Source organism: Heloderma suspectum, chromosome Z (assembly GCF_057233095.1).
Source record: "Heloderma suspectum isolate Gila_16-S chromosome Z, 16-S_ref, whole genome shotgun sequence".
Classification (NCBI taxonomy): Eukaryota; Metazoa; Chordata; class Lepidosauria; order Squamata; family Helodermatidae; genus Heloderma; species Heloderma suspectum.
The window spans coordinates 13,663,098-13,690,475 of record NC_139476.1 but is presented as its reverse complement, the minus strand read 5'-3'; the positions used below and the strand labels follow the sequence as shown (position 1 = coordinate 13,690,475).

Below are 27,378 nucleotides of genomic sequence, written 5' to 3'. Positions count from 1 at the left end.
ATTTGATAATGTTGTGGATTTCTCTGATGTCCCTACATGAAGGAAAAGCACTTTTCACATACAAATGTATAACTGAATCATACAACAGAATTTAAAAGGAAGCCAGAGCCATAAACATGCTCACCCGAAAGTTACGGATGTCATGGTGGCCACTGGGTGAGCTGGCTTTAGAATTGTGGTGGTGAAGAGAAGCATCCGTGGCTATAGGATGGGGATTGGAGAGCAAAAGGGAGGTGCCTCTGTCTCCCGCCATCAGGAGAGACTGAGGGGTTAACATCCTTAGTTGGATGTTATTCTTGGGAGACAGGGAGTAGGGAGACTGGAGGCTGCACTCCCAAGAATAACATCAAGGAGGAGACCAACTTGGCCAGAGAAGGAGCAACTGCAGGGAACTTGTGCCCTTTTCCCTGCCAGAAAGAACACTCAGTGGCTTGTAGCCCTGGTAGTGCAGAAGGAAGGAGAAAGAACACTGTGGCACCACCCATCAGCCAAAGGAACAAGAGGCACCAATTGCTATTCAGTGCAAGAACATTGGCAGGGGATCACCAGCGTGGCCCAAAATGCATTTCAGTGCCCGGTTCTAGCGTACAACCTTGTTCTGGCCTTGAAAAAAGACTGCCCCTCGCCTTCCTCTGCCCCGCTCCTTGTCCTTTGGGTGTCGTTGTTTTAGTTTGTAAGCCTGAGAGCAGGACCTGTCTCTCGTTTGACTGATAGGAGCCGCTTTGGGAGACAATCCTTTGAAAAGGGTATAAAAATGCAGTAAATATAGGACACCTCCATGTTCAGAGCCCTTCTACCACTGAAGAGCTAGAGGGGCGTGGGTGTATAGTAGAGGAAAACCGTTGCCCTGATGTTTTGTGCACTTCCTGCCAGCATATGACAGTTGGCCGTCTTGATGCTGGAATAGGAATGTAGTCTGAGCTGGTAGAAAGCAGATTCCCAGAGTTATGCTCTTTGGGATCTTGGGCACAGAGGAGCCTTCCCTATCATCTGCTCCTCGATCCTTTTTTTAACCAGTGCCAGGAATTTAAGTCGGGGCCTTCTGCATGTGAGGGAAATGCCCTACTGCTAAGGTGTCATCCAGGGGAGCACCTCAGAATGTGTAATCTCATCTCGCTTTTCCCTCTTAAGGACAAAGACAGAATAAGCTCCTAATTACAATTAAGACTGAACAGGTCAGGTTTGTGCACTCTACTAATTGCTCTGTCTGGGTCGCTCTTACCCAGAGCACTGAATGATCATGCCAGGGCATGTCTTGGGTTCCCCTCGTTCAACCCCGCTGGCTCCCTCAAATAAGTTAAACCTACTGGGAGAAGGTGGAGCTTTTGAGCTTAGACGAATGGGGAGAAAAAGAAAATCCTTAGGTCAGCTATTGGCCATGCTGACTGGGAGGTGATGGGAGCTGTAGTCCCAACACATTTGGAGGCTCCCACGCTGGGAAAAGCTGCCTTAAGCTGTGATAACATTACAAAGCCAAGCAACAAGCTGGAACTCCCTGCCACTTTGTGCTTGGTACCAGGGATGTTGGAGAAATCCACAACTGATTCAAATGAGCTCGGATTTCTATAAATCCCGCCTGTGGATTCTACAAGAGACTGGCTTTTTCCGAGTCAGGTAGACTCCCTGGATGTCCGGATGAGTTTTTCACTTTTAGGGGGTGGGGGGATTTGCACTAATTTGTATTGGCGCTAATGTGCACTTCTGATAATTTGCATTAACTAATGCGCATTAGCAGAAGTAGGATGGCACTCTGGTTTTAAAAATCCGAATGGAACATAAGACGCTCAACAATCCATGAAACACAGGCAGGATGCTTTTAACAAAACCCATACATCCCTGCTTTTGCACCTTTGGCACAGACCTTTTAAGAAAACTTTTAAAACTTCTGTTGCTGTTCAAACAGGGCTTTCCTGAGTAGGTAGTTAATACTTGCGTTCTCCTCTCAGCCACCTCAAGCTTGGCTTCGTTTCCTCAATGCTGTCTTTGTATATTTATGTTTCCAACGCCTTTATTGTTTTGCAAGCTGCGTTGCAAGGGTACATAAGCTCTGGAAAAGCAGGACATCGGCGTCTTGAGTAAACGACAGTAAAACTGGGATTATGAACTACATGGGAAAGGATGGCTCCTTCCCTATGGGAGGGACCATAGCTGAGCGGTAGAGCCTCTGCATTGCATGTAGAAAACCACAGGTTCAATACCTGGCTTTCAATACCTCCACATAGGGCTAGGACAGAATCCCCCCTGAATCTCTGGAGAGGCGCTCGCCAGTCAATGTTGACAATAATACTAGCCTTGATAGACCAGTGGTCTGAGTCTGTATAAGGCAGCTTCCGATGTTTCTCATCCTCCCCAACTAATCCTAATTTCACACTGGGAAATGCTGAACATTTTGCAGTTCCTCCAAAGCATCCAGATTTGCGCTGTTAAGAACAAAACAAAAACTCAACTCCCATCCTGGAAAAGCAATAGTTGTCTGCAAACTGGCAATATTTACTTTTTACTTTGCACTGTTTGCCCTGCTGCTGTAACCCTTGCAGAACATATGCCACTTTTGCCAGCCAGGGGGCAAGGAGAGATCCAAGGCACTGCACCGTTTGCTACTCCAAGGCAAGGACATATACAAGGCGTAGAAACCCCCACCAGCCCAGACGGCTGCAACTCTTTAACTGGTTGGCTCCCCTGTTCAAATAGGTGTTATGTACCCTGCTTTCAAGCTTTTTTTTTGCAACCTTTGGGATGGATCCTATATCCGCTTTCCCACCACCCAATTTTTGTGGATCCCTCTACCCCATTCCTCACTCTGCGAAGCATTTATAGGGTGCTGGAAGGGCTTTTGTGAGAATGGAGGGGTAGGGAAGTCCACTTCCATCAGCACCATTGACCCAGAGTAAATCTGGATCCAACCCATAAGGCATAGAAACTTGATATATTTTTAATGAAAGCTGAGATTGTCAGGCAACTGTCTTCCGACTAATACCATATAGTTTTTCCATGCCATTGCCACACACACATACACACACACACACAGCTCTGAAAGAATAGGATCCAACCATGGGATAATTGCAACTAGGTTCCTCCTGTAATTTCCCACCAGTCTCTGAGGACATCAAAATCGACAGCAGATGTGAATCCAGTCAAATGTAGGTTTTCTCAGAGGCACTGTTATTTACCCACTTCGCTTCCACACCAGAGCAATACAAGGGCCAGGGTAAGAAAAGCTCTGTCCCTCCTATTGCAGGAGGCACTGCACAGTAGCTGACTAAACCCTGGTTGCAGCGCAGCAACGGATCAAGTGTTGCAGCGTGTTGTACTGCAACGGGAGTCTGAGGTCCCGGTGCAAATGTAGGTTGTGCAGGTAAGGGGATCAGTGCCCTTCCGAGAGCAGCTGGAAATCCTCGTGGTTAGGATGTGGCCAGGTGCTGACGGAAATAGAGGCCAAAGAGGGTGGAGATGACCTGGCAGGCGGCCACCCACCAGGTGAAGAACGAGAGGAGCCCACGGTAGAAGAGAGGAGTGAAGACTGTTCCAAAAATGCCAAGGGCTCCCGTGATCTGCTCCACAGTAGCCTGGATATCGTCCTTTCTGGTCTCATCGGAGGAGGCGGCCTGGGGAACAGGTTCCACATCGACCGCTGGAGACATCAGGGCAGGCTCTGGGTAGAACCCCCAGGAGTATTCCCCTTAAAAACAAACATTTGTTTATTTATTTATTTGATTTGTACCCCGCCTTTCTACCAAAAAATGGCACTCAAACACCATAGACTAGAGGATGCATTTACAGAAATCCTAATTACCACCCTAACGCAAAGACCTGGTTCACACATCCCATGGGTTATTTAATGTATGTTTAAACCATGGTTTGTTGCCCAAACCATAGCTTGTTGCCCTACCCAGGGTTTGTCTGGCAGATGATCAAACAAACCACAGTTTTCTCCATCCTAGGGTTGTTTCTTTCCCTCCTTCTTTGCCGGCTCCCCCCTGTATCACAAATGCCTTTGCGGTGCTGCAGTGCAGGCATGTAGAGCGCCTAGATTTTTTTTGACTGTCACCTCTGTAGCCTGGTGAAACAACCCATGAAACCCCATGGTTGTGAGTTAGCATATAGCGACAAATCATGGTTTAAACAACCCAAACAACAAATGGTGAGTTCTCTTTTTGGTTTGTTCATGGTTAACAAACCATAGAACCATAGAGTAGTGGGGCCGGAAGGGGCCTACAAGACCATTGAATCCAACCCCCTGCTCAGTGCAAGAATCCAGGTCAGAGCATCCCTGACAGGTGGCTGTCCAGCCTTGTCTTGAACACCTCCAGTGGGAGAGCCCACTGCCTCCCTAGGGAATCGGCTCCACTGTCGTCTTGCTCTAACAGTCAGGAAGTTTTCTCTGATGTTCAGCCAGAATCTGGCTTCCTGTCACTTGAGCCCATTCTTCCGTGTCCTGCACTCTGGGATGATCGCGATCCTGGCCTTCCTCTCTGTGACAACCTTTCAAGGACTTGAAGAGCGCTATCCTATCTCCCCTCAGTCTTCTCTTCTCAAGGCTAAACACGGCCAGGGCTTTGTTTTGGTTTTCTTATGGCCAAAATAACTGCCTTGGGGGTGGGAGGCAGGTTGGAGGGTTAATTCTAAACATATGCCTGCCACACTGAAAAACTTGGCTCCAGTTGACGGATCCTGGAGATTTTAATTTTTTAAAAAAGTGGATCCCACAAGCATCATGTCTGCGCATTCCGAATGAAGGGGGCATTGAAATTTCTGAAATCTCCCTAGGCCAATCATTCCCCAACTCAGTCCCATGAGAGAACGGTAGGCCCGCCGTGAGAAATACATGAATGAGCCCAAAGCAGCCCACTTCCCAGGTGGGGTTCCCCATCGTATGGGTCCTACTGGTTTGATCTCATTTCCTTCCAGCTGCCCTCAGATGGACGCAGTTCACTGCTGCTCCAAGGTTTGCCACCTTCCTATCATGATCACCTCTCGCAGAAAAACTCTGCATGTGTTTCTTTTATAGTGCAGGGTACAGCTCTTTTTCTCTCTCAGTTGAATGTAAAACTATGTTACTGCGAGCTTGGGAACTCTAGTGGAAGGGATCACAAATCTCCCTGGCACTAAAGATCTCCTGATGAAACCCTGGACTCCATCTTACCAGGGGCAAGGCCTTTTTTGTAGGAGCCCCATGCCTGTGGAACTCTCTTTCACTAGACCAGGGCTGCCAAACCTCTTTCAGCCTGAGGGCCAAATTCCATTTCAGAGAAATGCAGGGAGGCTGGGGCCAGCTCCGGCGGGATCCTTTCCTTCACAGTCTCAGCCTTTGAAACTTGACTTCTGTTGATGGGTGCTGTTGCTCCTTTGCCCCACTGTATATTGTTTCTCGCGGTTACCATTTTCCTGCTCCCCCGGTTTTACTTCTTAGCTTCTTTTACTGTATTGGTTTTTAAAGCAGTTTTTGCTGTATTTTAACCCCATAAACCGTAATTCCATCAGGCTGCAGCAGAGCTCAACTACTGTTTCCTCAACTGTTTCCATCCCAGCTGGCTGCTATTAGAACTTTGTATCTTTAAGAACTGGTGCCCGAGATTGCTCATTTTCTTCCTCCCTCTCCCTCCCTCTTTCCTTCTGTGTCACATCTTCTAGACTGTACGGCCGAAGGCAGGGGACAGTTGTGATGATTACTGAACTTACATAAGCTGTTGTGGGAGCGGTTTTGGCTGAAGAGTGGAGTGAAATGCTTTAAATGAATAAGTAAGGCCCCCCCCTGCCCCCAATGAATAGCAGCCTAGGAATATTTTAAAAATAAACATTTGGTTAGGTGGAGAGACAGCCTGTCCCTTTACCGAGAGTTTTGAGGAGGAAGGTACAGTGCAGGGTAAGAAGGATCGGGGCCAGGTACTGCAAACTGACCACAGTCACATAACAGTAGATTCTGGTGACCTGGAAGAAAAGAAACTACAGGGTAATCTTCAACAAGGCTCAGAAGGACTGCCTTGACCCCAGAGTATTAGCCAAATACGATATAACTGTCTTGTCAAAAGTTTAGGGCATGCCCTGGCCGTTGCACAAAACCTGGCCACCTTATCAGTAATCTGGGGGTCCTGATCAGAGAGAAGAAAAAAGAATCATTTGATCTGCCTGGCATTTTTTGTAAAATAGGTGTAACAAAAATATAATATCATGGTAAAAAGAACAGTATAATAGCACATGCCCAACAGTTTCCACTTCCCCTCCATCACAAGGACACGTACGTTCGTGATACGGCACCTTCGGATATCTTCCCTCTAAAATCATGGAAGGTAACACATTGAATCTGGCTGATGTGAAAGCTTTTCTATGTTTGGGAATTATTAAATTAGTCAGATAATTAGTCAGTGTGAGTAACTTAAGTCTCAGAGAAGGGATATTTAGTAACAGAGTTTAGATAGGTCTGTACTTCTGTATCCCATATACATTGCTTATTGATTACTTTGGCTTTGGAGTATCCAAGGGTTAATAAACTGCTGGGTGTAAACCCGTAAGACAGTATTTATTTATTTATTTATTGCATTTATATCCCACCTTTTTTCCTCTTGCAAGGAACCCAAGGCAGCTTACATTATCCCCCTCCTCTCCATTTTATCCTCACAACAACAACCCTGTGAGGTGGATTGGGCTGAGAGTCTGTGACAGGCCCAAAGTCACCCAGTGAGCTTCCATGGCCAAGTGGGGACTAGAGTCGGATCTCCCAGCTCCCAGTCCAACACTCTCGCCACTACTCCATCCTGGTTCTCCAATTTCTCTGACAATTTCTCTGTCAACACCCTTTTCCATTTTGACTGGAAAGTGTCTGTTTGGGACAATGGAGCCAACCCTATAGGCAGAAAAACAAGTTTGAGCAAAAAGTGTAGCACAGAAATCCATGCACAAAGAAATTAAGCCTGCCCCCAGTTTCAGGGCCGCATTGGAAACACAGGTTGGAACTGCAAAGATTGCTCTTAGGAGTTTGGTTTGAAGGACTTCAAAAGGTCCAGAATAATCATAAATACACGACTGGGACCCATACAGCATCTGCGGTACAATCTTGGCTACAGATACCTGAATTTTTGTAAACCGCCCAGACAGTTTCGGCTATTGGGTGATATAGAAATGAAATAAATTAATAAAATAGCTGAGGGAATATAGTGTCCTCCTTTAGTACGGAAGAATTCTAGCAAAGCCGAGATACTTCTCTGAGCATTTGCTCAGTTTGAAAAACTACTCCCAAGTACCTGTAGCTTGTTAAGAATGTAAGAAGAGCCCCGCTGGATCAGGCCAAGGGTCCATCTAGTCCAGCATTCTGTTCACACAGGGGCCAACCAGCAGTTGACCGGGAACCCACAAGCCTGTTCTGCGGGATTTCCATTGATCTGACAGCTATGTTTCAACCTCCTTCTGGTAAAGACCTTTATTTTAGTCTTCTTATAATTAATAGTTAGGAGTTGATGGTTACAATAGCCAGGGCTCTTAATAGTCATCCCTAGCCAATATTCATTTGAGACAGTAGCACTGTATTGACAGCATACAGCAGAACTGACAGAGGTTTTTGTCCAGTTTAGGGGGATGGAAGCTAGAGCTGGCTAAGCGATTAACCACCGAGTAAACATAAAATTAAATAATGTGGGAGCTAGAATGCATCCCTGTTGTATGCCATTGAAAGCTGGCATAAGGGCAGAGAGGTGGCCTACACAGTCACAGAATACCCTCAGCCGGGTATTTTCGCAAAGGCTGTGGATAAGTGGTAACAGTCACCTGTCACTATTGGTGTCCTCGAATTTCTCCTACAGTCTGCCCTGAGGGATGAGATCAAAAGTAAATAAAGGCTGCATAAAGAGTACCCCCGGCTGGAGAGGCATATTTTTCCACCAGATGTTGTAAGATGAGGCCCTGGTCTGCCATTTATTTCCCCATTCCGAACGCAGCCTGTTCTTCCTCTAAGATATTCTCCTGGTCTAATCAGTCTGTTAATTTCTCATGCAAACGCTTAGTATAAAGTTTACTGATGATATCCAATAGACTGACAGGGCAGTGATTGGCAGGGTCAGACCTGCTCCCTTTTTTACAGATTGGAATGACGGTGGCCAGCACCCGGTCCTTCAGAATACATGCTGTATGATAAGGGTAATCTTAGAAATCATGTAGCCCAGCGGTCCCCAACCTTTTTGGCACCAGGGACCGGTTTCGTGGAAGACAATTTTTCCATGGACCGGGGGGGGATGGTTAAAGTTAAGCGCATTACATTTATTCTGTACTTTATTTCTATTATTATTACTACCACCCCCGCCACCCCCCGATATCCCGCCGGGACGGAACCTACCTGGCGGCGGCTGGTCCAGGTCCGTCCGCTGCTGTCCACCCATTGCGCCCGGACTGCGGATGCAAATGGCGTCCAGCATAGCCGACGCCATTTGCATCCCCGTTCGTCAAGTAATAGGCCATGTAAATCTTAAGTAGCCTATTACTGCAAAGAACAGGGACGCAAATGGCGCCCGCTACGCCATTTGCGTCCCTGTTCTTTGTAGTAATAGGCTATGTAAAGATTTACGTAGCCTATTACTTGAAGAACAGGGACGCTCGCCCACTGCTCACCTCCTGCTGTACGGCCCAGCTCCTAACAGGCCACGGACTGGTACCGGTCCATGGCCTGGGGGTTGGGGATCCCCGATGTAGCCCATTCCAAAAAGAAAAGATACTTGCTCAAAAAAAGTCCATCCCATGCTTTTGGCAGGCATCTTCCTAGAAAAGGGGCATTGAGCCTCTTTCAGATTCCATTTCGGAGAAGCTCTCGGGAACCGTACTCCAATGGTGGGCAGGGCCAAATGCATGCAAAAGGAGCGTGGCCAAAATTCCAGCACATTTTAGCTTAAAGCTTTTACTGCAGTCACTAAGCTTTAGGAGAGGCACTTCATGCTTTCAGAATGGGGAAAAAAGCGGCACAAAAGCCAGGCAAAGGGGAATCCCAGCTGGCTGGATTTGCACCCCAGGTGAGCCAAATTTGGCCCACAGACATGAGGTTCAAATTGGGAAATAATGCCACCCCCCCGAAGGCGCTTGTAGTGTCGAGTGAGTCTTGCCCACGTACCTTCCGCTGAATTTCCAGCACCGAAATACGACCAGCCTCCCGCTTCATTTGCTCCACCCAGCGCTCGGCGAGATTCAGGTAAGCCTGGATATGGTGCCGGGTGACAGCCAGCCGGAGGACGCACAATGCCATGAGCGTCCAGAGGCGCACGGAGTTGTAGGTGATGTCAGACATGCTATGGCAGAGGGAAATAGGGTTAGCTCCAGGGGATAAAGGGCAGTCTGAGCAATAGCTTTCAAGCACAGGCCAGAATTCCGCAAACACTGCCTAAGCATCTTGGCTTATATTTAAAAGGAGCAGGGGGTGGGGGAATCAAGTTACTAGTCCTCATGCATAGAGAAGGAGAGTGTGGGCAATTTCTGCTGATGCCAAAAAGTGTGGGGTGAATAAGGGTGCCCTGTGTGCTTCCTTGTCTCTCTCTTGATCTAGGATAGCCTTCTTCAACCTGGTGCCAATGGCTGTGATAGCTCAGGATGATGGGAGTTGTAATTCAAAATAGCCAGGTTGGGGAAAGTTGTGTTAACATCTCCAGGAAGGTCCAAACGTCTTAACAGCCATTCCCAAACAGATGGAGAATGGACATTTTTCCTAGCCCGTGCAATTTTAGCAGTAATCCATTCCATGCAGCCAATGATTCCTCAGTACAGGGATACCACCCCCAACTAAGCAGTAACAATAAGGCAGGGTGCAAAACTTCTTTCAGGCAGAGGGCCATTTCCCATTTTTGCTCTGGATTCCAGAGCAGGACTTTTTCTGTAGCTGTCTCTGGGCTGTGGAACTCTTTAGCTAAACTAGGGTGTATCAAAACTTTTACAGGCTGAGAGCCGAATCCTAATTCAGAGAAGCTCTTGAGAGGGGACTGCATTTCAGTGGTGGGTGGGACCAAAGCCAAAAATGACAGGGCTAAAACACCAGCATATTTTAGCCTGAGGTCCTACACCCCTACAATAAAAAGATTCAAACCAAAACCGTGAGCCTTGATTTGCAATGTCAGGCCCAACATTCGTCTCTCGTCAGGGGCCTGGTATTTCCTCAGATCTGTTGTGAACTACTTTGAGCTATCTACCCCACAAAGGCTGGGTAGATGTTATAATAATAAAATAAAATTTAAAAACGAAACAAATAGGCTCAAGAACAGCTGAGCTAAAGAAACCAGATTAGTCATTGTGCACAGCAAAAAAAACAAGAACAACCCCAAACCCACAACTCCAACTTACATCTGGACCGTCTGTTTGCCCATCGGGGCATGCAACAGGAGATCCCGTGAAATGGGCTTGATCCACATCAACACTACGATCACGGGGGCGAGGAAGCTGGCATGGAGGGCGAGCCTGTCGGGGAGAGGTGAGTGGGAGGAAGAACGTCACTGCTTCAGTGTGACAGAGGTGTTCTTGCCTTGACAGCCTGGGCTTGCGTATGGGGCAAGCACCCAACAAGGTGGGTTAGATCCCTACATTGGCCAATGTCATGCTGCCATTATACAAATCTATGGTGTGACCACACTTAGAATACAGTGCACAGTTCTGGTCACTGCACCTAAAAAGGATATTGTAGAGCTGGAAAAGGTGCGGAGAAGGGCAACTCAAATGATCCAGGGGCCGGAGCATCTCCCCTATGAGAGAAGGTTACAACAGCTGGGGTTGTTTAGCCTGGAGAAAAGGAGGGGAAGAGAAGACATGAGAGAGGTCTACAAAGTTATGCCTGGTGTGGAGAATGTGGACAGGGAGGCATTTTTCTCCCTCTCTCAAAATGCTAGAACCCAACGGGGTCATCCCTTGAAGCTGACTGGTGGGAGATTCAGGACAGATCAAAGGAAGGACTTCTTCACACCGCGCAGAGTCAAACGATGGAATTTGTTGCCGCACGATGTAGCGGCGGTCACTAATTTGGATGCTTTGAAAGGGCATTGGACAAATTCTTTGAGGAGAAGGCTACCCATGGCAACTGAGCAAGATGGCTCTGTGCTACCTCCGGCATCAGAGGCAGTGAGCCTATGTGCACCAGTTGCTGGGGAACATGGGCGGGAGGGTGCTGTTGCACTCATGTCCTGCTTGTGGGTTCCTGGTCAACAGCTGGTCGGCCGCTGTGTGAACAGAATGCTGGACTACATGGACCCTGGGTCTGATCCAGCAGGGCTCTTCTTATGGTCTTATCTCCAACCTGATGTCCCTCCAAATATTTTGGACTACAACTCCCAGCAATCCCAAACATTGTCCATGCTGGCTGGGGCTGCTGGGAGTTGAAGTCCAAAACATCTGAAGGGCAGCGGGGTGGCGAAGACAGCTTAAAATGCTAAAACTGAAAAGGGCAAAGAGCAACTGCTTAATTGCCTGACCTTTCCAAATCCAAGCAGGGTATGTGTGTGATTCTGCTTCAACACAGCAGTATCCTTAAGTTCCATGTTTTACTTTCCCCCCATCACCGGCAGCCATGGAGGCGTCCTCTGGGACATCATTTAGATGTCTGTTCCTTCTTCTTGTCTGCGTGGCCCCGCCCAGGGTTGTTTCTTGGTCACGCTGCAGCATACACACCTCTCCCACAATGACTGCTTAACCTAGCCTTCCCTCAACTTGGTGCCCTTCAGATGTGTGGGGTGATGGCTCCTATCATCCCCAGACAGCATGATGGGAGCTGTAGTCCCACACATCTGGAGGGTCCCAGGTTGGGGGATAGGTGGGTTAACCTTATGCTGGTGTTTCAACACTCATTCATTTTCACCACTGCCTCTTTCCAAGCAGCTCACTCCACCTTTAGAGACGTAAAATTTCAAGACATTTTGAGGCCATGGAGAAAAACCCTTTTTTCAGAAAAACTGGCAATTTTGTGAAAAATGGAAAAATAAGCAATACTTATTTTTTAGCACTGTTTAGAGATCTAAAGTCACTTCATTGCTTCAAGGCAGCTGTCCCCAGTCTGGTGCTCTCCAGGTATTTTGGACTTCAGCTCCTATCAGCCTCAGGCAGCATGGCCAAAGGCCAGGAATGCTGGGCACTGTAGTCCAAAACATCCAGAGGGCACCAGATTGGGGAGAGCTATTTTAGGAACATAATGCAACCTTTCTGTTACGAAAGTTATTTTATGTATGACTTAGTTTTCAAAAGATTATAACTATGTTTTAAAACTGTTAAAAGTAAACTCAGTTAGTAAATTTGTAATTATTGTCTAAATACATTAGAAGTACATTGAATGAGTGCTACAGCATCAGAAACACAAGACTCTACAGAACACAACCCAAGCTGTCAAGAATGCACATTTACTGTCAAGAATGCACAATGGTGACTCTATTCACATGTTGGGGAACTGAGCATAAATGTCTATCAGTAAAAAATACTTTAGATCAATAATTTTAATAAGGGATGAAAGAATTTACCATGCTGGGAATCTTACAAAGAGGATTAAAAAACGTTTTCCTCCATGGCTTCATTATTTGCAGACATTTTACCTCTCTAGTCTTTCTATAAAAGTGTTCTTATTACATAGTTTTTAGAAATCATTTTGTGGGGAGTAAAGGCTGGGTAACAATATATAAATACTTTGTCTTAAATTCTAGAGAAAATATTTCATAATCCAAAGCTCTTCAATTTTTCAGGAAAAAACAAAAACAGTCCTTGGAAAAAATCCTGTTTCCGGGGTTTTTCCAGGGCTTCGCATCTCTACCCAACCCCACACTTCTTTTTACTCCTCTGAAAGCCCCCTGTCCAAAAAGATTTCAGTCAGGGGGCTAATCCACCCCATGTTTTAGGACAGGGTGGTGGAGCTGCCCATGTTCAATCATTTCTCCTGCCCTGTCACCAGCTTTTGAAACCAAGGAAGGTGCCATTACGCAACTGGACCATTGGCCGGTCAGCTGTCATCTTCAGGGCATCTAAGTGGGTCTGAGCCAGCCGTAGCCCCGGGAAAGTCAGGCAGGCCCCGATGAATGAGCAGAGGGCCACGATCCCCAGTTTGACGGTCAGCTTGCTCACAGGAATCCTGGAGCAGAAGGCAGAGGAGATGAACGTCAGGTTAAGCCAAGAGAGATGCTGCTGAGTGGAGCTGAACAAAAATTTGGCATGAGTTTTCTTTCAAAAAATCTGGATTGTGCATTTGTGCTCTAAAAGACCTTGCTGTAAAATGCCTTTCGGGCAACTCTCCAGTGGGCCGGAGCATTTTCAAAATTAAATGCTGCATCTGCAGATGTGCAAATAATTAAAGGCTGTATATTGTGGACAGGGGGAACTTCTTTCAGCCCAAGAGCCAAATTCTACTTTGGGAGAGGTCTCGGGGGCTGCATTCCATCGGTGGCTGAGGCCAGAGGCAAAAGGGGCAGGACCAAAAATAGCCTATGTTTGCTCCAAGATCTTACTGCCAGTCAAGTAGGTCTTAGAAGAGGCATTTCAGCCTTTTAGAATGGGGGGAAATGGGGGGAATCACCAAATGACTGAAATTCTGATTGGGAGCGAGATTTAAACTTGCAGAGGTCTCACTTACGTCCACTCCCATCCTTGTTCCTTTAAGAAGACTTCCAGGTTATCATAGACGTTGGTCAGCCCTGTGCAGAGGAGAAAGCCAGACTGAAAAATTGCTTCTAGGGCCATATTTGGTGCAGGGGCTGCCAGCTACTGTTCCTATCCTAAGGGAGCAGCTCACTCACCTGCGTCAAGGCCAAATTCGAGATAGTCTTCGCGGACGACCAGGACCACCATGGCGATCAGGAGGAAGCAGAAGGCGAACGCCAGGCACACAGATCGCTCGCCCCCCTCCTTGGAGCGGAAGTAATGTCGCATCACCATGAAAAAGATTTTGCTGAAAATTATGCTAAGGGCATAAGCTTAGTGATTTCGCTCTCCTTTGTCAAGGAGATGGAAGGTTTTTTAGTTTAACGTTGGGGATTATTTTGAAAACAAAGTACAGCCCCAGACACACACATATTCAAACTCTGCTCACAAAACTGAAAAATCATTGCCCCCTTTAAACAGCTGGTTGGCCACTGTGTGAAGAGACTGCTGGACTAGATGGACCCTGGGTCTGATCCAGCAGGGCTCTCCTTAGGTTCTTAAACTTTGCTCACAAAACTGAAAAATCATTGTCCTGTTTAAAAGGCCTCATCTACACACCTGCGGTAGAATGAGGTGGTAGAGGCCAGTAAAGGTAGAGAGGACTGTACCACTTCTTCAGGCTACAGGTAGGAGGATGCCATATTTTGAGTCCTCCCCTCAGTAAAAATACAAAGTTCCAAGTAGAATAATAATACATAAGGAATAAAGATCCTAACTCCCATTATGAATCACCATTACATTAGGTCAGGCCCATGATCCATTTAGCTCGGTATTGTCAACACTGGCAGCAATGAGGGCTAGAAACTTGACTTTTTTATATAATAAAAAAAGGAAGTTGAGGCTCTTGGTGTGTCAGATACTCTACCCGAGAGGGCTTCCAGCAGGATATTTTTCCAGCCCTACCTGGAGATGCCAGGAATTGAACCTGGGACCTTCTACATGCAAAGCAGGGCTCCACCACTAAGTTACGGTACGTTCTTGGTTTTTGTGTGGGTTTTCTAATTACAGCGGGCTGGATCCAGACATCATAGGGAGTAGACCTACTGATTTCAGTGGGACTTGTGTCATCACCAACTTAATTTCCATTGATTTCAATGGGTCTACTTTAAGTATAGCTCAACCCAGTGTTTTTAGATAAGAAAATGTATGCCTTCAACCCCATCTTCAATCTGAAGTGGTAGAGTCTGTTCTTGCCACATTAGGACTCTACTGTGTAAGTCTCAATTCTGCTACCATACCAAATCATGTTTTTGCTACCTCTTGCTTAATTTGTACTGATGTGTGTGCATGAGTTTAAGAAATGTGAAGGAGTTCTGAGGATTATTAGGAGTAGCTCAAAGGGTAATAAAGCAGCAAAGAGACGGAGCTACACGTCAGGAAGCCCAAATCTCAGACACCCTAGGTGTCCTTAGGGCTAATCTGCCCTCTTTCAGCCTCAGTTTTCCCCACCTACAGTATGGGAATAACAATGTTGACCTACCTTACATGATAGTGGCCAGCATTACGGCTCAATAACACGTGTGAATCCTCTCAATCGGAAAGTGAATGTTAATTATATGCAGTGTGCTATACATATGTCACTTGTTAATTAACCAGCAAATGGTTGCTATTTGAGGAGGGGAAAGGAATTTATAGGGCTTTACTTGTTGATTGAGAAGGTGTCAATGTGTGTATCAGGGGAACAAACATGGGGTGTGTGACTGCATTCTTGTTTTATTTATTTATTTATTTAATTCCTGTACCACCCAAAAGCCGAAGCTCCGAGGATCACACAAATTGTTGGGATTTGAACCCCTATTGAGAGGCCCTCCTTGGATTGTAAAAACAGAAAGGAGCAAATCAGGGCAGTGTGTGCTTTGCTTCCTACACAAGGCCAGGATTTCCTCTTCGGTAGAATATCTGACACACCAACAGCCTTTAACTTCCTTTAAAACAAAAACAAAAATCAATTTTTTTTTCTCATTGATGTATAGAAAAGATACTCCCTTTTATCTTCCCCCTCTAGCTCCCCTTATCTCTTCTCCTTTAGTCACCTTGCTGGAAATATACCTGGAAAAGGCTAAGGAGATGCATGCAAACACAATGCTGAAAGTCTTAATTGCGGAATCTAGGCTGCCTGTTTGCAGAATTTTTTTTTTTTTTAAACAACAACAACCATGTTATGTATTGATCTCTGCAATGGGGAAACAAAGGAAGACCCATCACCCCTACCGCCACCTCCTGTTATGAACTTGCAGGATGCAGAGGTGTGCCAGGAGAACAAGGTACCGTCTCGGTCATCCTCAGTCTTCCTCATCTGTAATAGAGGGAGGACAACCTTGGCCCAGGGCAGTGGTTAGGAATTACAGGGTAGTGGTTAGGAATTACAACACAGCCATGAGCCTGAAGAGGCCACCAGTAGAGGAGGATACACGGAGAAGATAACGGTCAGCAAGCACCAGAGGATTCCAATGTTTGCTTCTTTCCGGGGGTCCACCAAGCAGTAGTAGCCTTCCGTGAAGAGGTAGACCAGAGTGGAGTATGCCGCGAAGTCCACGTACCACTGATATTCCAGGAAATAGCACAGGACTAAGCAGGAAGGGGAAACACGCTCTTATTTTTTGCTGTGGGAGGCACAGCTCTCTAAGGGTATAGTGGTCATTTTAGCACAGGGGCGTTGAACCTTTCAGGCTGAGGGCCACGTTGCATTTTGAAGAAGCCCTCGGGAGCTGTGTTCCAGGGGTGGGTGGGGCCAAAGGGAAAAGGGGTGGAGGAGAAAAGGCCACGGGGGTTTTAGCTTAAGGCTCCTACTTCCAGTCATTACACCTTCGGAGAGGCATTTCAGACTTTTAGGATAGGGGAAAAAACTGACCCAAAACTGTGAAACCACCAATTAGTGGTGGTAGGGGGGAGGGGTTGGAGCCAAGGGAAGGGGGGTGCGGCCATTTGGGGAACCCTGAAGGTGAGCCGGGTTTGACCCCCGAGACTGATGTTCAACACCCCTGCTCCACATTCATTCACCAGCGCTCGTTCGCTTCTTAGCGAGCAACTGTGGAGAATCCCACATGCACATCTTTTCCTTATCTCTGCAAGTGAAAGGACTAGAGGATTAGTTTTTAAAATGAAAGCTAACATTTCACAGAAAGGCTTGGAGTAGCCCTAAGGGTGGTGGGGAGACATCCCCCCAAAGGCTCTCCCTTGTCCCCAAAGTTATAGAGACAACCCCTGCCCCTCTTTGGTTACTCTTCAAAGCCAACCCTCTATGACAAAGATTTATTTATTTATTTATCTATCTATTTATTTATTTATTTATTGCATTTATACCCCGCCTTTTTTCCTCTTGCAAGGAACTCAAGGCGGCTTACATTATCCTCCTCCTCTCCATTTTATCCTCACAACAACAACCCTGTGAGGTGGATTGGGCTGAGAGTCTGTGACTGGCCCAAAGTCACCCAGTGAGCTTCCATGGCCGAGTGGGGACTAGAACCCGGATCTCCCAGATCCTAGCCCAACACTCTTGCCACTATACCATGCTGGCTTAGGGAAAATCCAACCTCCACACATTTACCAAGAGCATCCACGGCCGTGATGGGGCTGCTCTCCAGTCGCAAGTCAATATCTCTGGGAACAGACGAAGGCTTGTCGTCCGTAATGCCGTTGATTCTCCTGCCAGAAACAGACAGACCAACATCCGATAACCCGAGTGACAATGGAAAGATGGAGAGACACGTTCCTCCCGAGAGCACGCATCAGTGTCCTCCCTGCAACCCGCAAAGAAAAACAGGCAGAACCAACAAAAGGAAGCAACAGAATGCATGGTTCACCTGCGGAACGCACTGCCACAGGATGTGGTGACTGCCATAGAACAGGAGTTCCCAACCTTTTTGGACCTGTGGGCATGTTTGGGAATTTGAGATACTCCTGTGGGCACCAGCAAAAAATGGCTGCCATGGAGGATGTGGCTAGTCACACGATGGCTGCTACAGGGTTCTGGCTAGTCAAGTGCTGGGGGAGAAATAGCAAGGGTAGAGGCTGAGAGGGAAATGGAAAGAGTTGCTTCCTGGTTCGTACATCTTCCACCCACACCGACCCTTCCCCTTTGTTCCCTCTTTCTGCCCCTACTCCCAGCCTCTGGCTTCACTATTTCTCTCCCACAACACCTTTCCTCATTCTTTCTCTTTTTTCCCCATCCCTAGCCTTTGTCTTTCTCTGCCTTCCTAGCCCCTGGCCTTGCTCTTTCTCTCCCACTCATCCTTTTATCGTGCTGTTTCTCTCCACTCCCAGTCTCTAGTCTTGCTATTTCTCCCTCCACCTCTTTGTCTCACTGTTTCTCCCCCTCCTAGCCCCTAGCTTTGCTCTTTCTCTCACTACTACCCCCTCCCTCTCAGTCGCTAGCCTTGCTCTCTCTCCCCCTCACCCCTCTTGCCATTTCTTCCTCCTCCCAGCCCGTTGCCTTGCTCTTTCTCTACCACTCACCCCTTTACCTTCCTGCCTGCTGAACAACTGGTTAGTGGCAGCTTCAGGAAAAGACAGGAGAACCTGATGCCTATCATTTCCCAATGTTTTATTAAATACAAAATTAGAAGGGGGCAGGGAGTGAACTGCTTTGCAAGCACTGCTTTGGAGACCCTTGCCATGGAAGGTTTCAGACGCACTTGTTGGATACTGGATTTTCTCTTCCTCCAATATTGTGCCAAGTAATAATGGTTTAAATCTTGGAGAGGGAACCTTTTTCAGCCATGCCACACTCGCCTACACATGGAAAATACCCCACCCCCACGCTGCAATTAAGGCATTAAAAAAAATGTAGGCTTTTAAAAATTGCTATGCAGGGGGGAATTTTTGACCCTCCCACCCCAGTGCATGGAAAGGGGAGGGAAGGTCCTCCCCAAAGGGTGGAGGTTCCTGGACCCTCGTTTAAGATTTAATAATACTAAGGGGGCTTTCAAGAAAGCCAGACTGGTGATTAGTGTCGGACTAGGGACTGCGGAGACCCAAGTTCAAAACCCCACTCAGCCACTTGGTGACTTGATCACTGTCTCTCAGCTTAGCCTACCTCACAGGGTTGTTATGAGGATAAACTACGGAATGGGGGAAGGGAACAACGAATACTGCCTTGAGCTCCGTGGAAGGAAGATGGGATATAAACGTAGCAAATAAGTAAGTTCACAGCTATTAGGCACGCTTGCTACATGGAACCCCCACGGCCAAAGCAGTAAATACCAGATGTTGAGGTAAATACCAGATGCTGGCGACAAGCCTTGATGCCAGGGGTGGGCAACGTGTGGCTTGTCAGCCATTTTGGCCTGCAACTCCAATCTCCCTCACTATTTGTTGGCTAGGCCTGATGGGAGTTGTAGGCCAAAACATCTGGAGGACCACAAATGGCCCACTTGTTTTATGCCTAGCTTGTCATGGTTTCTGGACGCATCTGCAACGGCACTGTGGGCTACAAGATGGTGGACTAGATGGACACCCAGTTTGATCCCAAAGAACCCTTTATTTATGTGAGGGGTGTTTCCGTGTGGACAGGCAGGCATATTGGAGTAGTCTCTGCCCTCTCTCAGAACAGGCTGCTCCAGTTGTCTGGTTGGAAATCACCCAGACCTCTGAGAAAAGATTCGCAGTTAGTTTTGCCCCCAGCACCTCTGGTCAATTTAACAGCCAAGATGTCCGTGCTCTCGCCAACTTGACTCACCGGTCCCGCTTGCCCTTTGGCTTCTGCTTGCCTGCGAGGGCAAGGAGCTCCTCTTCTGATGGATGCTTGTAGCGCCGCAGGCTGGCAGGATGAAGAGAAAGAAAGAGGTTAGGCGCCCACCGGAGAAGAAGTGGAGGCATCTTGGGTGCTCCGTTTTTTTTTTTTTACTCGGAATTGCTCATGACCTGGCATCCTGGTTTATTTTTCCATTTTGAAAATTAAAACAAAAAACAAGGGAGGGGAGAGGCATTCTGCATGAAAAGAGAGGGAATACTTCTCTTCATGAATGTATGAGTGCATACATTCAAAACTATGAATGATGTTCTTGCTTTTAAAGAAAGAAAATCTGCTGTTTGATTAATTTTTAATTAAAATATTAATCAAATTTTGACCGGATTTTCAAAGGGATAATCAACTCAACATCGAACCCTTACCCAGAAATAAATTAAATTATTACTATTACTACTACTGCTGCTACTAATTGATGTTATCATCAGCAGCAGCATCATTAATTGATCCCCTTGAATTTGAGACCTAGCGTTTTACATTATTTATTTATTTAGTACATTTCTAATCTGCCCCAAAATTAATGTTCTCCGGATGGATTTTAGAGACCTAGTTCTAGGTAATCATGGCAGTTTTATTGATTCCTGTGCTGTTTATTGTTTTGCATTATACTGTATTTTATTCTTTTAAATATTTGTATTGTATTTTATATTAACTGCTATATGGCAATTTAGTTTTTTTTAACTGTTTGTAATCTTGCCCAGAGAACACTAGTTATTGGGCAGATTAGAAATATAACAACAACAACAACAACAACAAAAATAACAATAATTCCTTCCAGTTATGAGTTTCCCTAAAGCTGAAGCTCTGAGGGCAACATACATAATAAAAGCACATACAAGAAAATCAGTGATAAAACACCTTAAAATATTAAAAGCAACAACCACCACTTAAAATTTTTTAACCAAAGAGATAAATATCCAAGCAGCTGAAACATGGGAAAAGAGACGATGTTAAAATGCAGAATTAAACAGGTCATAAAAAAAACAAAACAAGCAGCAGTTAAATATTCTTTTAAAAGGAACTATCAAGGAAGTGTGCAGAAGATCACAGCTGGTGTAGCGAAGAGACCGCGCTGGAACCGTGGCGGCAGAAACGGCTGGAGATCATCTGCTGTTGCTAGACTTTCATGGCACCTTGCTGTCCACAGAGCTGCCCCGTGGTTAGCTGTACCTTCCGTTGCACAGGAGCCACCTGGCAAAGGACCAGTGGGGCGCCATCTTCTGCATGATGCTGGCCACCAGCAAGGAGACCACAAGCTGCACTCCCATCACCGCCTTTCAATAGGAAAGAGACAAACCTGCTCAGCACCAGGAACCACATCGTCCATCCAGCACCCATGCCCAGAACAATCGTGTCTCATCATCCATCCCAAACAAGCAAAAGCCAGGATCCGCTCCTCCTTATCCTCCCAAAATCAAATTTGGTGCACGACCAGCGTTCCCTTTATCTCCAGCGTTCAGGCTGTGAGTGACGTTTGATTATGTAGCTAAAACAGCGCCACCCACACACAAGAAGGGAGGGACCAGGAGGGTCAGGCACAGCTCTGCCAGGCCGTTCGGGTTCCAGGTTTTGGGGGGCCCTTGGGCAAAACACCCTGAACGGCCCCCCTCCCTCAGTGAGCCTCCCTTCTCACTGCCATGGTCACCAGCTGCCCTTGATCCACTTCCTCATCATGGCTCCCACTTGCTTGCTTGACAGGCATCGAGCCAGGGAGCAAGCGGCCGTGGCATCCTCTGCTCCTCCTTCTCACCACCACCGCTGTCTGGGCCGGAGCGAGAGGCAGGGGAACAAACCAGTTGCAATGGCGAAGAGCAGGAGGAGCAAGTCCGGGGGGCTCTTGTCAGTGGGCCCCTGCTGGTGTGTGGGCCCTGGCAGGTGCCCATCCATGCCAACTCGTGATGCCAGCCCCTGTCCTTACAGGCCTGCAAGTGGGCCCTAAACACTCCCCTCTTTATCTTGGCCTGTAATGGAGTTAGGATTCTACTGGGGCCGTTGTGCACATGGCACTGTCTGCTTTTAACTGTCCGTTCCGATTGGATCTTCATTTTTATTGTTGTTCTATTATTTTGTGGCTTTCCTTTGCACACCACCCTGGGAGGACTGACTCTCAGAGGCGGCTTATAAATCTCCTAAATAAATAAAACTCTAAGGTTTGCAAAAGTACAAGAATATATGTATTTAGAAAAAATCCTAAGGGGGGGTGTGTGTGCACACGTGTGAGTGTGTGAGAATGAGAGCGAGAGATAGAGAGAGAGAGAGAAGGAATCCTCCAAGTATTCCAATGAGCACTCAGCGTGCTCAGCGGCTACAGACTGTTTGGTGTAGGAGGGGAAGAGGGAATGGAGTATCGGGTAGGAGGGCACTGCTGGATGGTTAGCTGGAACCCTGGAATGGAACACTCCACGCTGCAACACTTTTGTTGCAGCTCCCAGCTGTATTCTATAAATGGAAGGAGGATGGGCAGCATGGCAGTTCCTCTGGAGACTGTTTATATATAATCCAAATCTATATTGACATATATGCAGACACACAACTTTTATCTTTTAGATTTTAGACCACCAACTTAAAAAACAAACAATGAATAAACAAGAAGCTAAAGATACATCACTCAAACCACAGCTAAATGACAAAGTGCAAATCACCGCTCATGGTGGGCTTACTTTGTGGTGGGGGCAACAGGGAGGCACGTTCGTTTCCCACCATGCCCTCAGGCAATGGCACTTTGTGGGTGTTGTGGACAATTAAAAATGCTTCCTGCTCCAGCTAGGTGAGTGTGACAACTGTGAATCAGTCCAACATATAATGTTTTCCATCACCTCCAACCTTCCCCCCGAAAAGGACAAATGGTTTTATCACAACCACCCTGTTTTTAATAAAAAGGGCAGTCCATTTACAGATCATCTTTATATATGCCACATTTTCCAGTGCCTGTCATCTACGGCTAGATCTTTTAAAACCAACGTTCACATTTATTATTAATAATAATAATAATAAAATAATAAAATAAAATAATTTATTATTCTTGCTCCAAGTAATACATTTCCCGGCAATACTCTCTGCTTCCTTTCCCCACATTTCCTGAAACTGCTTTCTTCCCCCTCACTCCCACAAACTGCAGCAGCTGAGAAGGAAAGTTACACTTCTCTAGAGCTGTAGCTAAAATGCAGACACCATATAGGGACACAGAACATTGTGGCACTTAGTTCTGTTCTATTTTTAAGAACAGAAAGGTGATCTGATGTACTCCGAAGTTGCTACAGAAGGGTTAGCACGTCTGAAAAAAAAAAGGGGGGGTGGGCTGGGAGCTAACAGTACTATGTATTAGATGAGAGGGAAAGAGGAACAAATTGCAGACAGCTGCCTCAGCCATTCACAGAGCAATAGGGTTTTATTTATTTTTTTGCAGAGGTAGTAGATTCTAGAATAAACCTCTCTCCTCTCATAATGGACAGCAAAAGGCCCCCAAACCCCACCACACCGCCCTCCATGTTGCAGGATTGCTTGAAAAGCAGGCAAAGCCACATGTAGTTGATGGAAAAAGGAAATGGAAGAAATTCAGGATGGAAAACGTCCCTTTTCAAGAAATGAGCAGCAAGGTCCTAACTCTCATTGGCAAGTAGAGCAGGGAGAAAGGGTTTTTAATTTTTAACGGTCTGCCAGCAAAGTCTGTGGAAAGTGGCATTCTTAACATGATTTCTTGTGTGTGTGTGTGTGTGTGTGTGTGTGTGTGAGAGAGAGAGAGAGAGAGAGAGAGAGAGAGAGACAGACACACACACACACACACACACACTTGCAGGTTTGCTAACTAGGTCCTTGGAGAAGTTATATCCTTGTGACTCGTGAGAAAGCACAACATTTTGCTTATTCAAATACAGAGTGGATATTTGGGGGAGCTCTTTTTGGTCAGATCAAGACTGTGTACGCACATGTACGTTTGTGCGTGCATCCACGTATGTTACTTTGCACAAACAGGGGAGCAAAAAACACTTTATTTGAGGTCGGAAAACCTAGCATGCATCAAGCTCTCCTTATCTTCTCTCACAACCTAACACGATTCTCTGTCGCTGGAGTAGAAAGAGATTTCTTCACTCTCTGCATTTCCCACTGACTCCTTGCCCAACTATCAAAATTTTGGTTGTGAACTTCGTGGGGCAGGGAACTGTTTTTTGGCTACGCTGTAAAGTACTACGTATTGTTGTTCAGTCGTGTCCAACTCTTCGTGACCCCATTGACCATAGCACGCCAGGCCTTCCTGTCCTCCGCTCTCTCCCGGAGTGTGCTCAAGTATAGTATAATAAATATGGTAGTATAATAAATATTATGATGGCTTAACTATCGCTCTTAATTTAAACCCTGTTCCTCGATTTCATCTACATTCTCCTCTGATCTAACCACCTTTCGAATTCCCCATCTCTACTTGGGTTATGACATCTAAACTTAGACTGTATTATTATTATTATTATCATCATCACCATTAATTAATTTAAAGCATTTATACCATGCTCCTGAGCCAAGTGGCTTACGTAAGATCAGTACCTAACACACCAGTCCCTGCCTGCAGGCTTACCATCAAAAAGGTATATCACAAAAGGAAACAGGGATATGGAGGGAAGAGGCTGTTCTCCATTATTCGAACACATGCCAAGCACAGCACTATCTGACATCCTTCACCACCACTGCCCCCATTTCTGGACAACTTGGCTTCCTCTCCTACCCAAGACATAGCAACTTGTCCCAAGAGAGATGATAGCAGAATGCCTGCTTTGCATGCAGGTGTCAGGTTCGATCCCTGGTATCTCCAATTTTAAAATTATCAGGTAGCCGGTGATGGGGAAAGTCTCTCTCTGCCTTGCACTCTACAGCAATCTTTCCCAACCTGGTACCCTCCAAATGTTTTGGACTACAACTCCCAGCATTCCTGACCACAGACTATGCTGGCTGGGGCTTATGGGAGTCAGAGTCAAAAACATCTGGAGGACACCAGGTTGGGGAAGCGATCTGCTCTCAGTCAGAGAAGGCAAGGACAAATAGTCTGAGCTGGTGTAAGGGTGCTGCCTATATTCCGTCCTGCTGGATGAAGAGTTCTGTGTAACTCAAAAGCTTGCTTCTACTTTCCCCAGCAGAATAAGGATTTAACCTTTTAATTTAGCTTGCCCAGTTTATTCTTCTCCAGTGGACAACCAAAGGCCTCCAGGAAGCACATAGACAGGAGCTGAGGCCAACAGCATTCCCCCATGGCTTTTCCGCAGCACTTAGCAATCAGAGATAGACTGCCTCTAAACATGGAAGCTCTATTCTTTGCTTGCATCTAAGAATGCAAGAACGGCTGTGCTGGATCAGGCAGAAGGCCCATCTAGTCTAGCCCATTCTGTTTCCCACTGTGGCCAACCAGCTCACGCCTCCAGAAAGCAGGGCATCAGATATTCAGTGGTACACTGCCTCTGAACATGGAAGCTCAGTTTCATTATAATTCATTCAATTTCTAAACCACCCAATAGCCAAAGTTCTCTGGGCAGCTCACAGTGGGATAAAAATATAAAATCCTAACCATACAAAAATTTTAAAACAGTTTGCAACAGCTAGAGGCAGTTCACAAACTGATACGCAGGCGATGCGATGTGCATAACAGCACTAGATCTTGGTCCCTTCCTGTGAGGGAGCAACATGCTAGCACAGCAACTTCAGTGAAGGTCTGTGCTAGCATTTGAACGGAGCCTCCAGAGGAGAAAGATGAAAGAGGCCATGTTTATTGATCAGCTGACACCTGATTGCAGCTTGATTGGCTGTTGAATACAGCTGCTGATTGTTAATCTTCATTTTCCTCACTGCAGTTTGGCCCGTTCCTGATTGATTCTGGCTCAGCTTATTAGCAGTATTGTAGCATACTCTTATTTGCGACTGAAGCTGGCGTTTTATGCCGAAACATTTCACATTTTAAGATCTGTTTATATATTTTTTAATAAACTGGATGTGCTATTGCTGGCGGTTTGATTTTTGGGAGAGAACAATTCACAACAAAACCACCAGGACCCGACAACAGTAACGTTAAAAGCCTCCCCCATATGCTGCCAAATGCCTGGGAGCAGAGGAAAGTCTGAACCTGGCGCTGAAAAGATGACAAGGTTAGCACCAGGTGGACAACACTGGGAGAGTGTACCACAATGGAGAGGCCAACACCAAGAAGGATCTCTCTCTTTTCACTGTTCTCCAAACCTTCCTCGGAGGAGGCACTCCGAGGACAGTCTCAGATGTTGATTGTAGGGTATGGGTAGATTCGTACTGGGAGATCATACCAGTCTGTTATGGAGAGGCTGAACACTGAAGTTCCATTGTTAGCTATCGTAGTCGATAGCATGTAGTGCCATCTATGACACTCACGATCTATCAGCCTCCTCTCCACAACCAATTCTTATTTTATTTAATGGATGGTTAACGGGCCATTCAGAGTATCTACTCTCCCAAGGTAGTTTGAGATGTAAGCAGTATGAACAACAACATAATAAGAGTACAACCATGATTAAAAATCATACGATAGCCAGGAAGATCACAACGTTAAAACAGCAGCAGCAGATAAAAGAGCGTTACTAAAGACAGCACCACAAAATCTTCCAAATGCTGACTGGATTAAAAAAAAGTCTTTAGGGCTCTCCTGAAGGTTAAAAAAAGAGAGAGAGTGATATGCATTTGCCTGGGGAGAGTATTCCAAAAATGGGGGGCCACCACAGAGAAGGCTCTGTCTCTGGTACTCACCAACCTAGTATCTCACACCGGTGGACTGATGGACACAAGTCAAGGCAGTCCTTCAGGTAACCTGGCCCAAATCTTTTAGGGCTTTAAAAGTGAATCCCAGCACCTCAAATATCCTAGCGCCTTAAACTTCCAGAGATGTCTCCAGGGAGCCCACGAACTGGGCGTGAAGCAGAGGGAGACACTATTCAAAGGTCCCGTGTGAGAGTGTGTGAGAGAAAGAGACTCAGGGGGGAGAAAGCCTGTGTTTTGCCAGTTTGTGTGTCTGTGTGTGACTGAGTGGGAAAGAAAAGAGAGAGGAGGGAAGGGAGGTGACGAAGGGGGGAGGGAGAAGGGGGGAGGGAGAAGGGGGGAGGGCCCCTTCCACCAGCACCACAGTATAGGTCCTGGGGTCAAAAATATCGCCCACCCTTGGTATAAATACTGAGCTAGCCAAGCTAGGCCACCATCTGGGGAAGGGTCTTAATTCAGCAGCAGGGCACCTTTCATACATGCAGGAGGTTCCAGTTCAATTCCCAGCATCTCCCATTAAAAAAAGAAAGAAAAAGAATCAGGTAGCAGGGGATGGAAAGAAGACCCTTCTCTGCCCAAGATCCTGAAGAGTGTTTGCTGGTGATAGGAGACAATCCCGAGCAAGATGAGGAAACAGTCTGTCCCAGGATTATACACCTTCCTTCTTTGCTGTTTATCACTCACCCCGGCAATCAGAGGTAAACTGCTTCTGAACAGGGAAGCTCTGTCTAGCATGCCATGGTTTAATTGCCACAGAACTCTTGACCAGTCTTTTCCAAGCTGTCCCCCACCCCCCCAGACGTGTCAGACTACAAACCCCATCATTCCCAGCAAGCATGGCCATTCTCAAAGCAGGGCACCTTCAGACGTTTTACAAACCCCATTCCAAGACATCTGGAGGGCCCCAGTTTGAAGAAGGCTAGTTTAGACGTGCCTCTAGGACAGATTTATCCCCCTTAAGAAACTGACAAGAGAGAAGCTGGTCAGTTTCTTAAGGGAGATAAATCCGTCCTAGCTGCACGTCCAAACGCAGCCTGTCTAAACAAGAGTTCTTTTTAAAAAGCATTTTAAAAAGTAATTAAAAAGGCACTCTCCAACTTGTGGTTGAGGAAGGGGAAGGCCTTTCGCACATGCAACTTAAAAGCAAACAAAAACTCACCATCTTCTTGGAGGATCCCTAGCAGAAAAAAGGAAAGTGCTGCAAAACCAGGGCAAGGGAGAAAGAGGAAAAGAGCTTTTCCTGCACT

The 27,378-nt window shown here is 46.5% G+C and overlaps 1 protein-coding gene across 1 annotated transcript; it reads right to left on the bottom strand.

Annotated features, from left to right (window-relative positions):
• Nucleotides 1-1,800: 1,800 nt before the first annotated feature.
• Nucleotides 1,801-27,378, bottom strand: TMEM161A (transmembrane protein 161A). The gene is made up of 12 exons (XM_084825967.1): nt 27,291-27,378; nt 20,543-20,646; nt 19,304-19,384; nt 17,174-17,271; nt 16,038-16,194; nt 13,722-13,873; nt 13,559-13,619; nt 12,917-13,060; nt 10,306-10,419; nt 9,089-9,263; nt 5,832-5,928; nt 1,801-3,679 (listed from the first exon to the last, which is right to left on the bottom strand). The coding sequence occupies exons 1-12, from the start codon at nt 27,291-27,293 to the stop codon at nt 3,402-3,404; spliced, it is 1,464 nt and encodes a 487-aa protein (XP_084682093.1). The 5' UTR covers nt 27,294-27,378; the 3' UTR covers nt 1,801-3,401.

Bases quoted from the DNA above. Each gene is read 5' to 3' on its own strand.
- TMEM161A (XM_084825967.1), bottom strand. The intron at 17,272-19,303 runs GTGAGTCAAGTT...TGTTTCTGGCAG, and splicing joins CCAAAGGGCAAGCGGGACCG to GAGAATCAACGGCATTACGG. The intron at 16,195-17,173 runs GTAAATGTGTGG...CTTCCTGCTTAG, and splicing joins CACGGCCGTGGATGCTCTTG to TCCTGTGCTATTTCCTGGAA.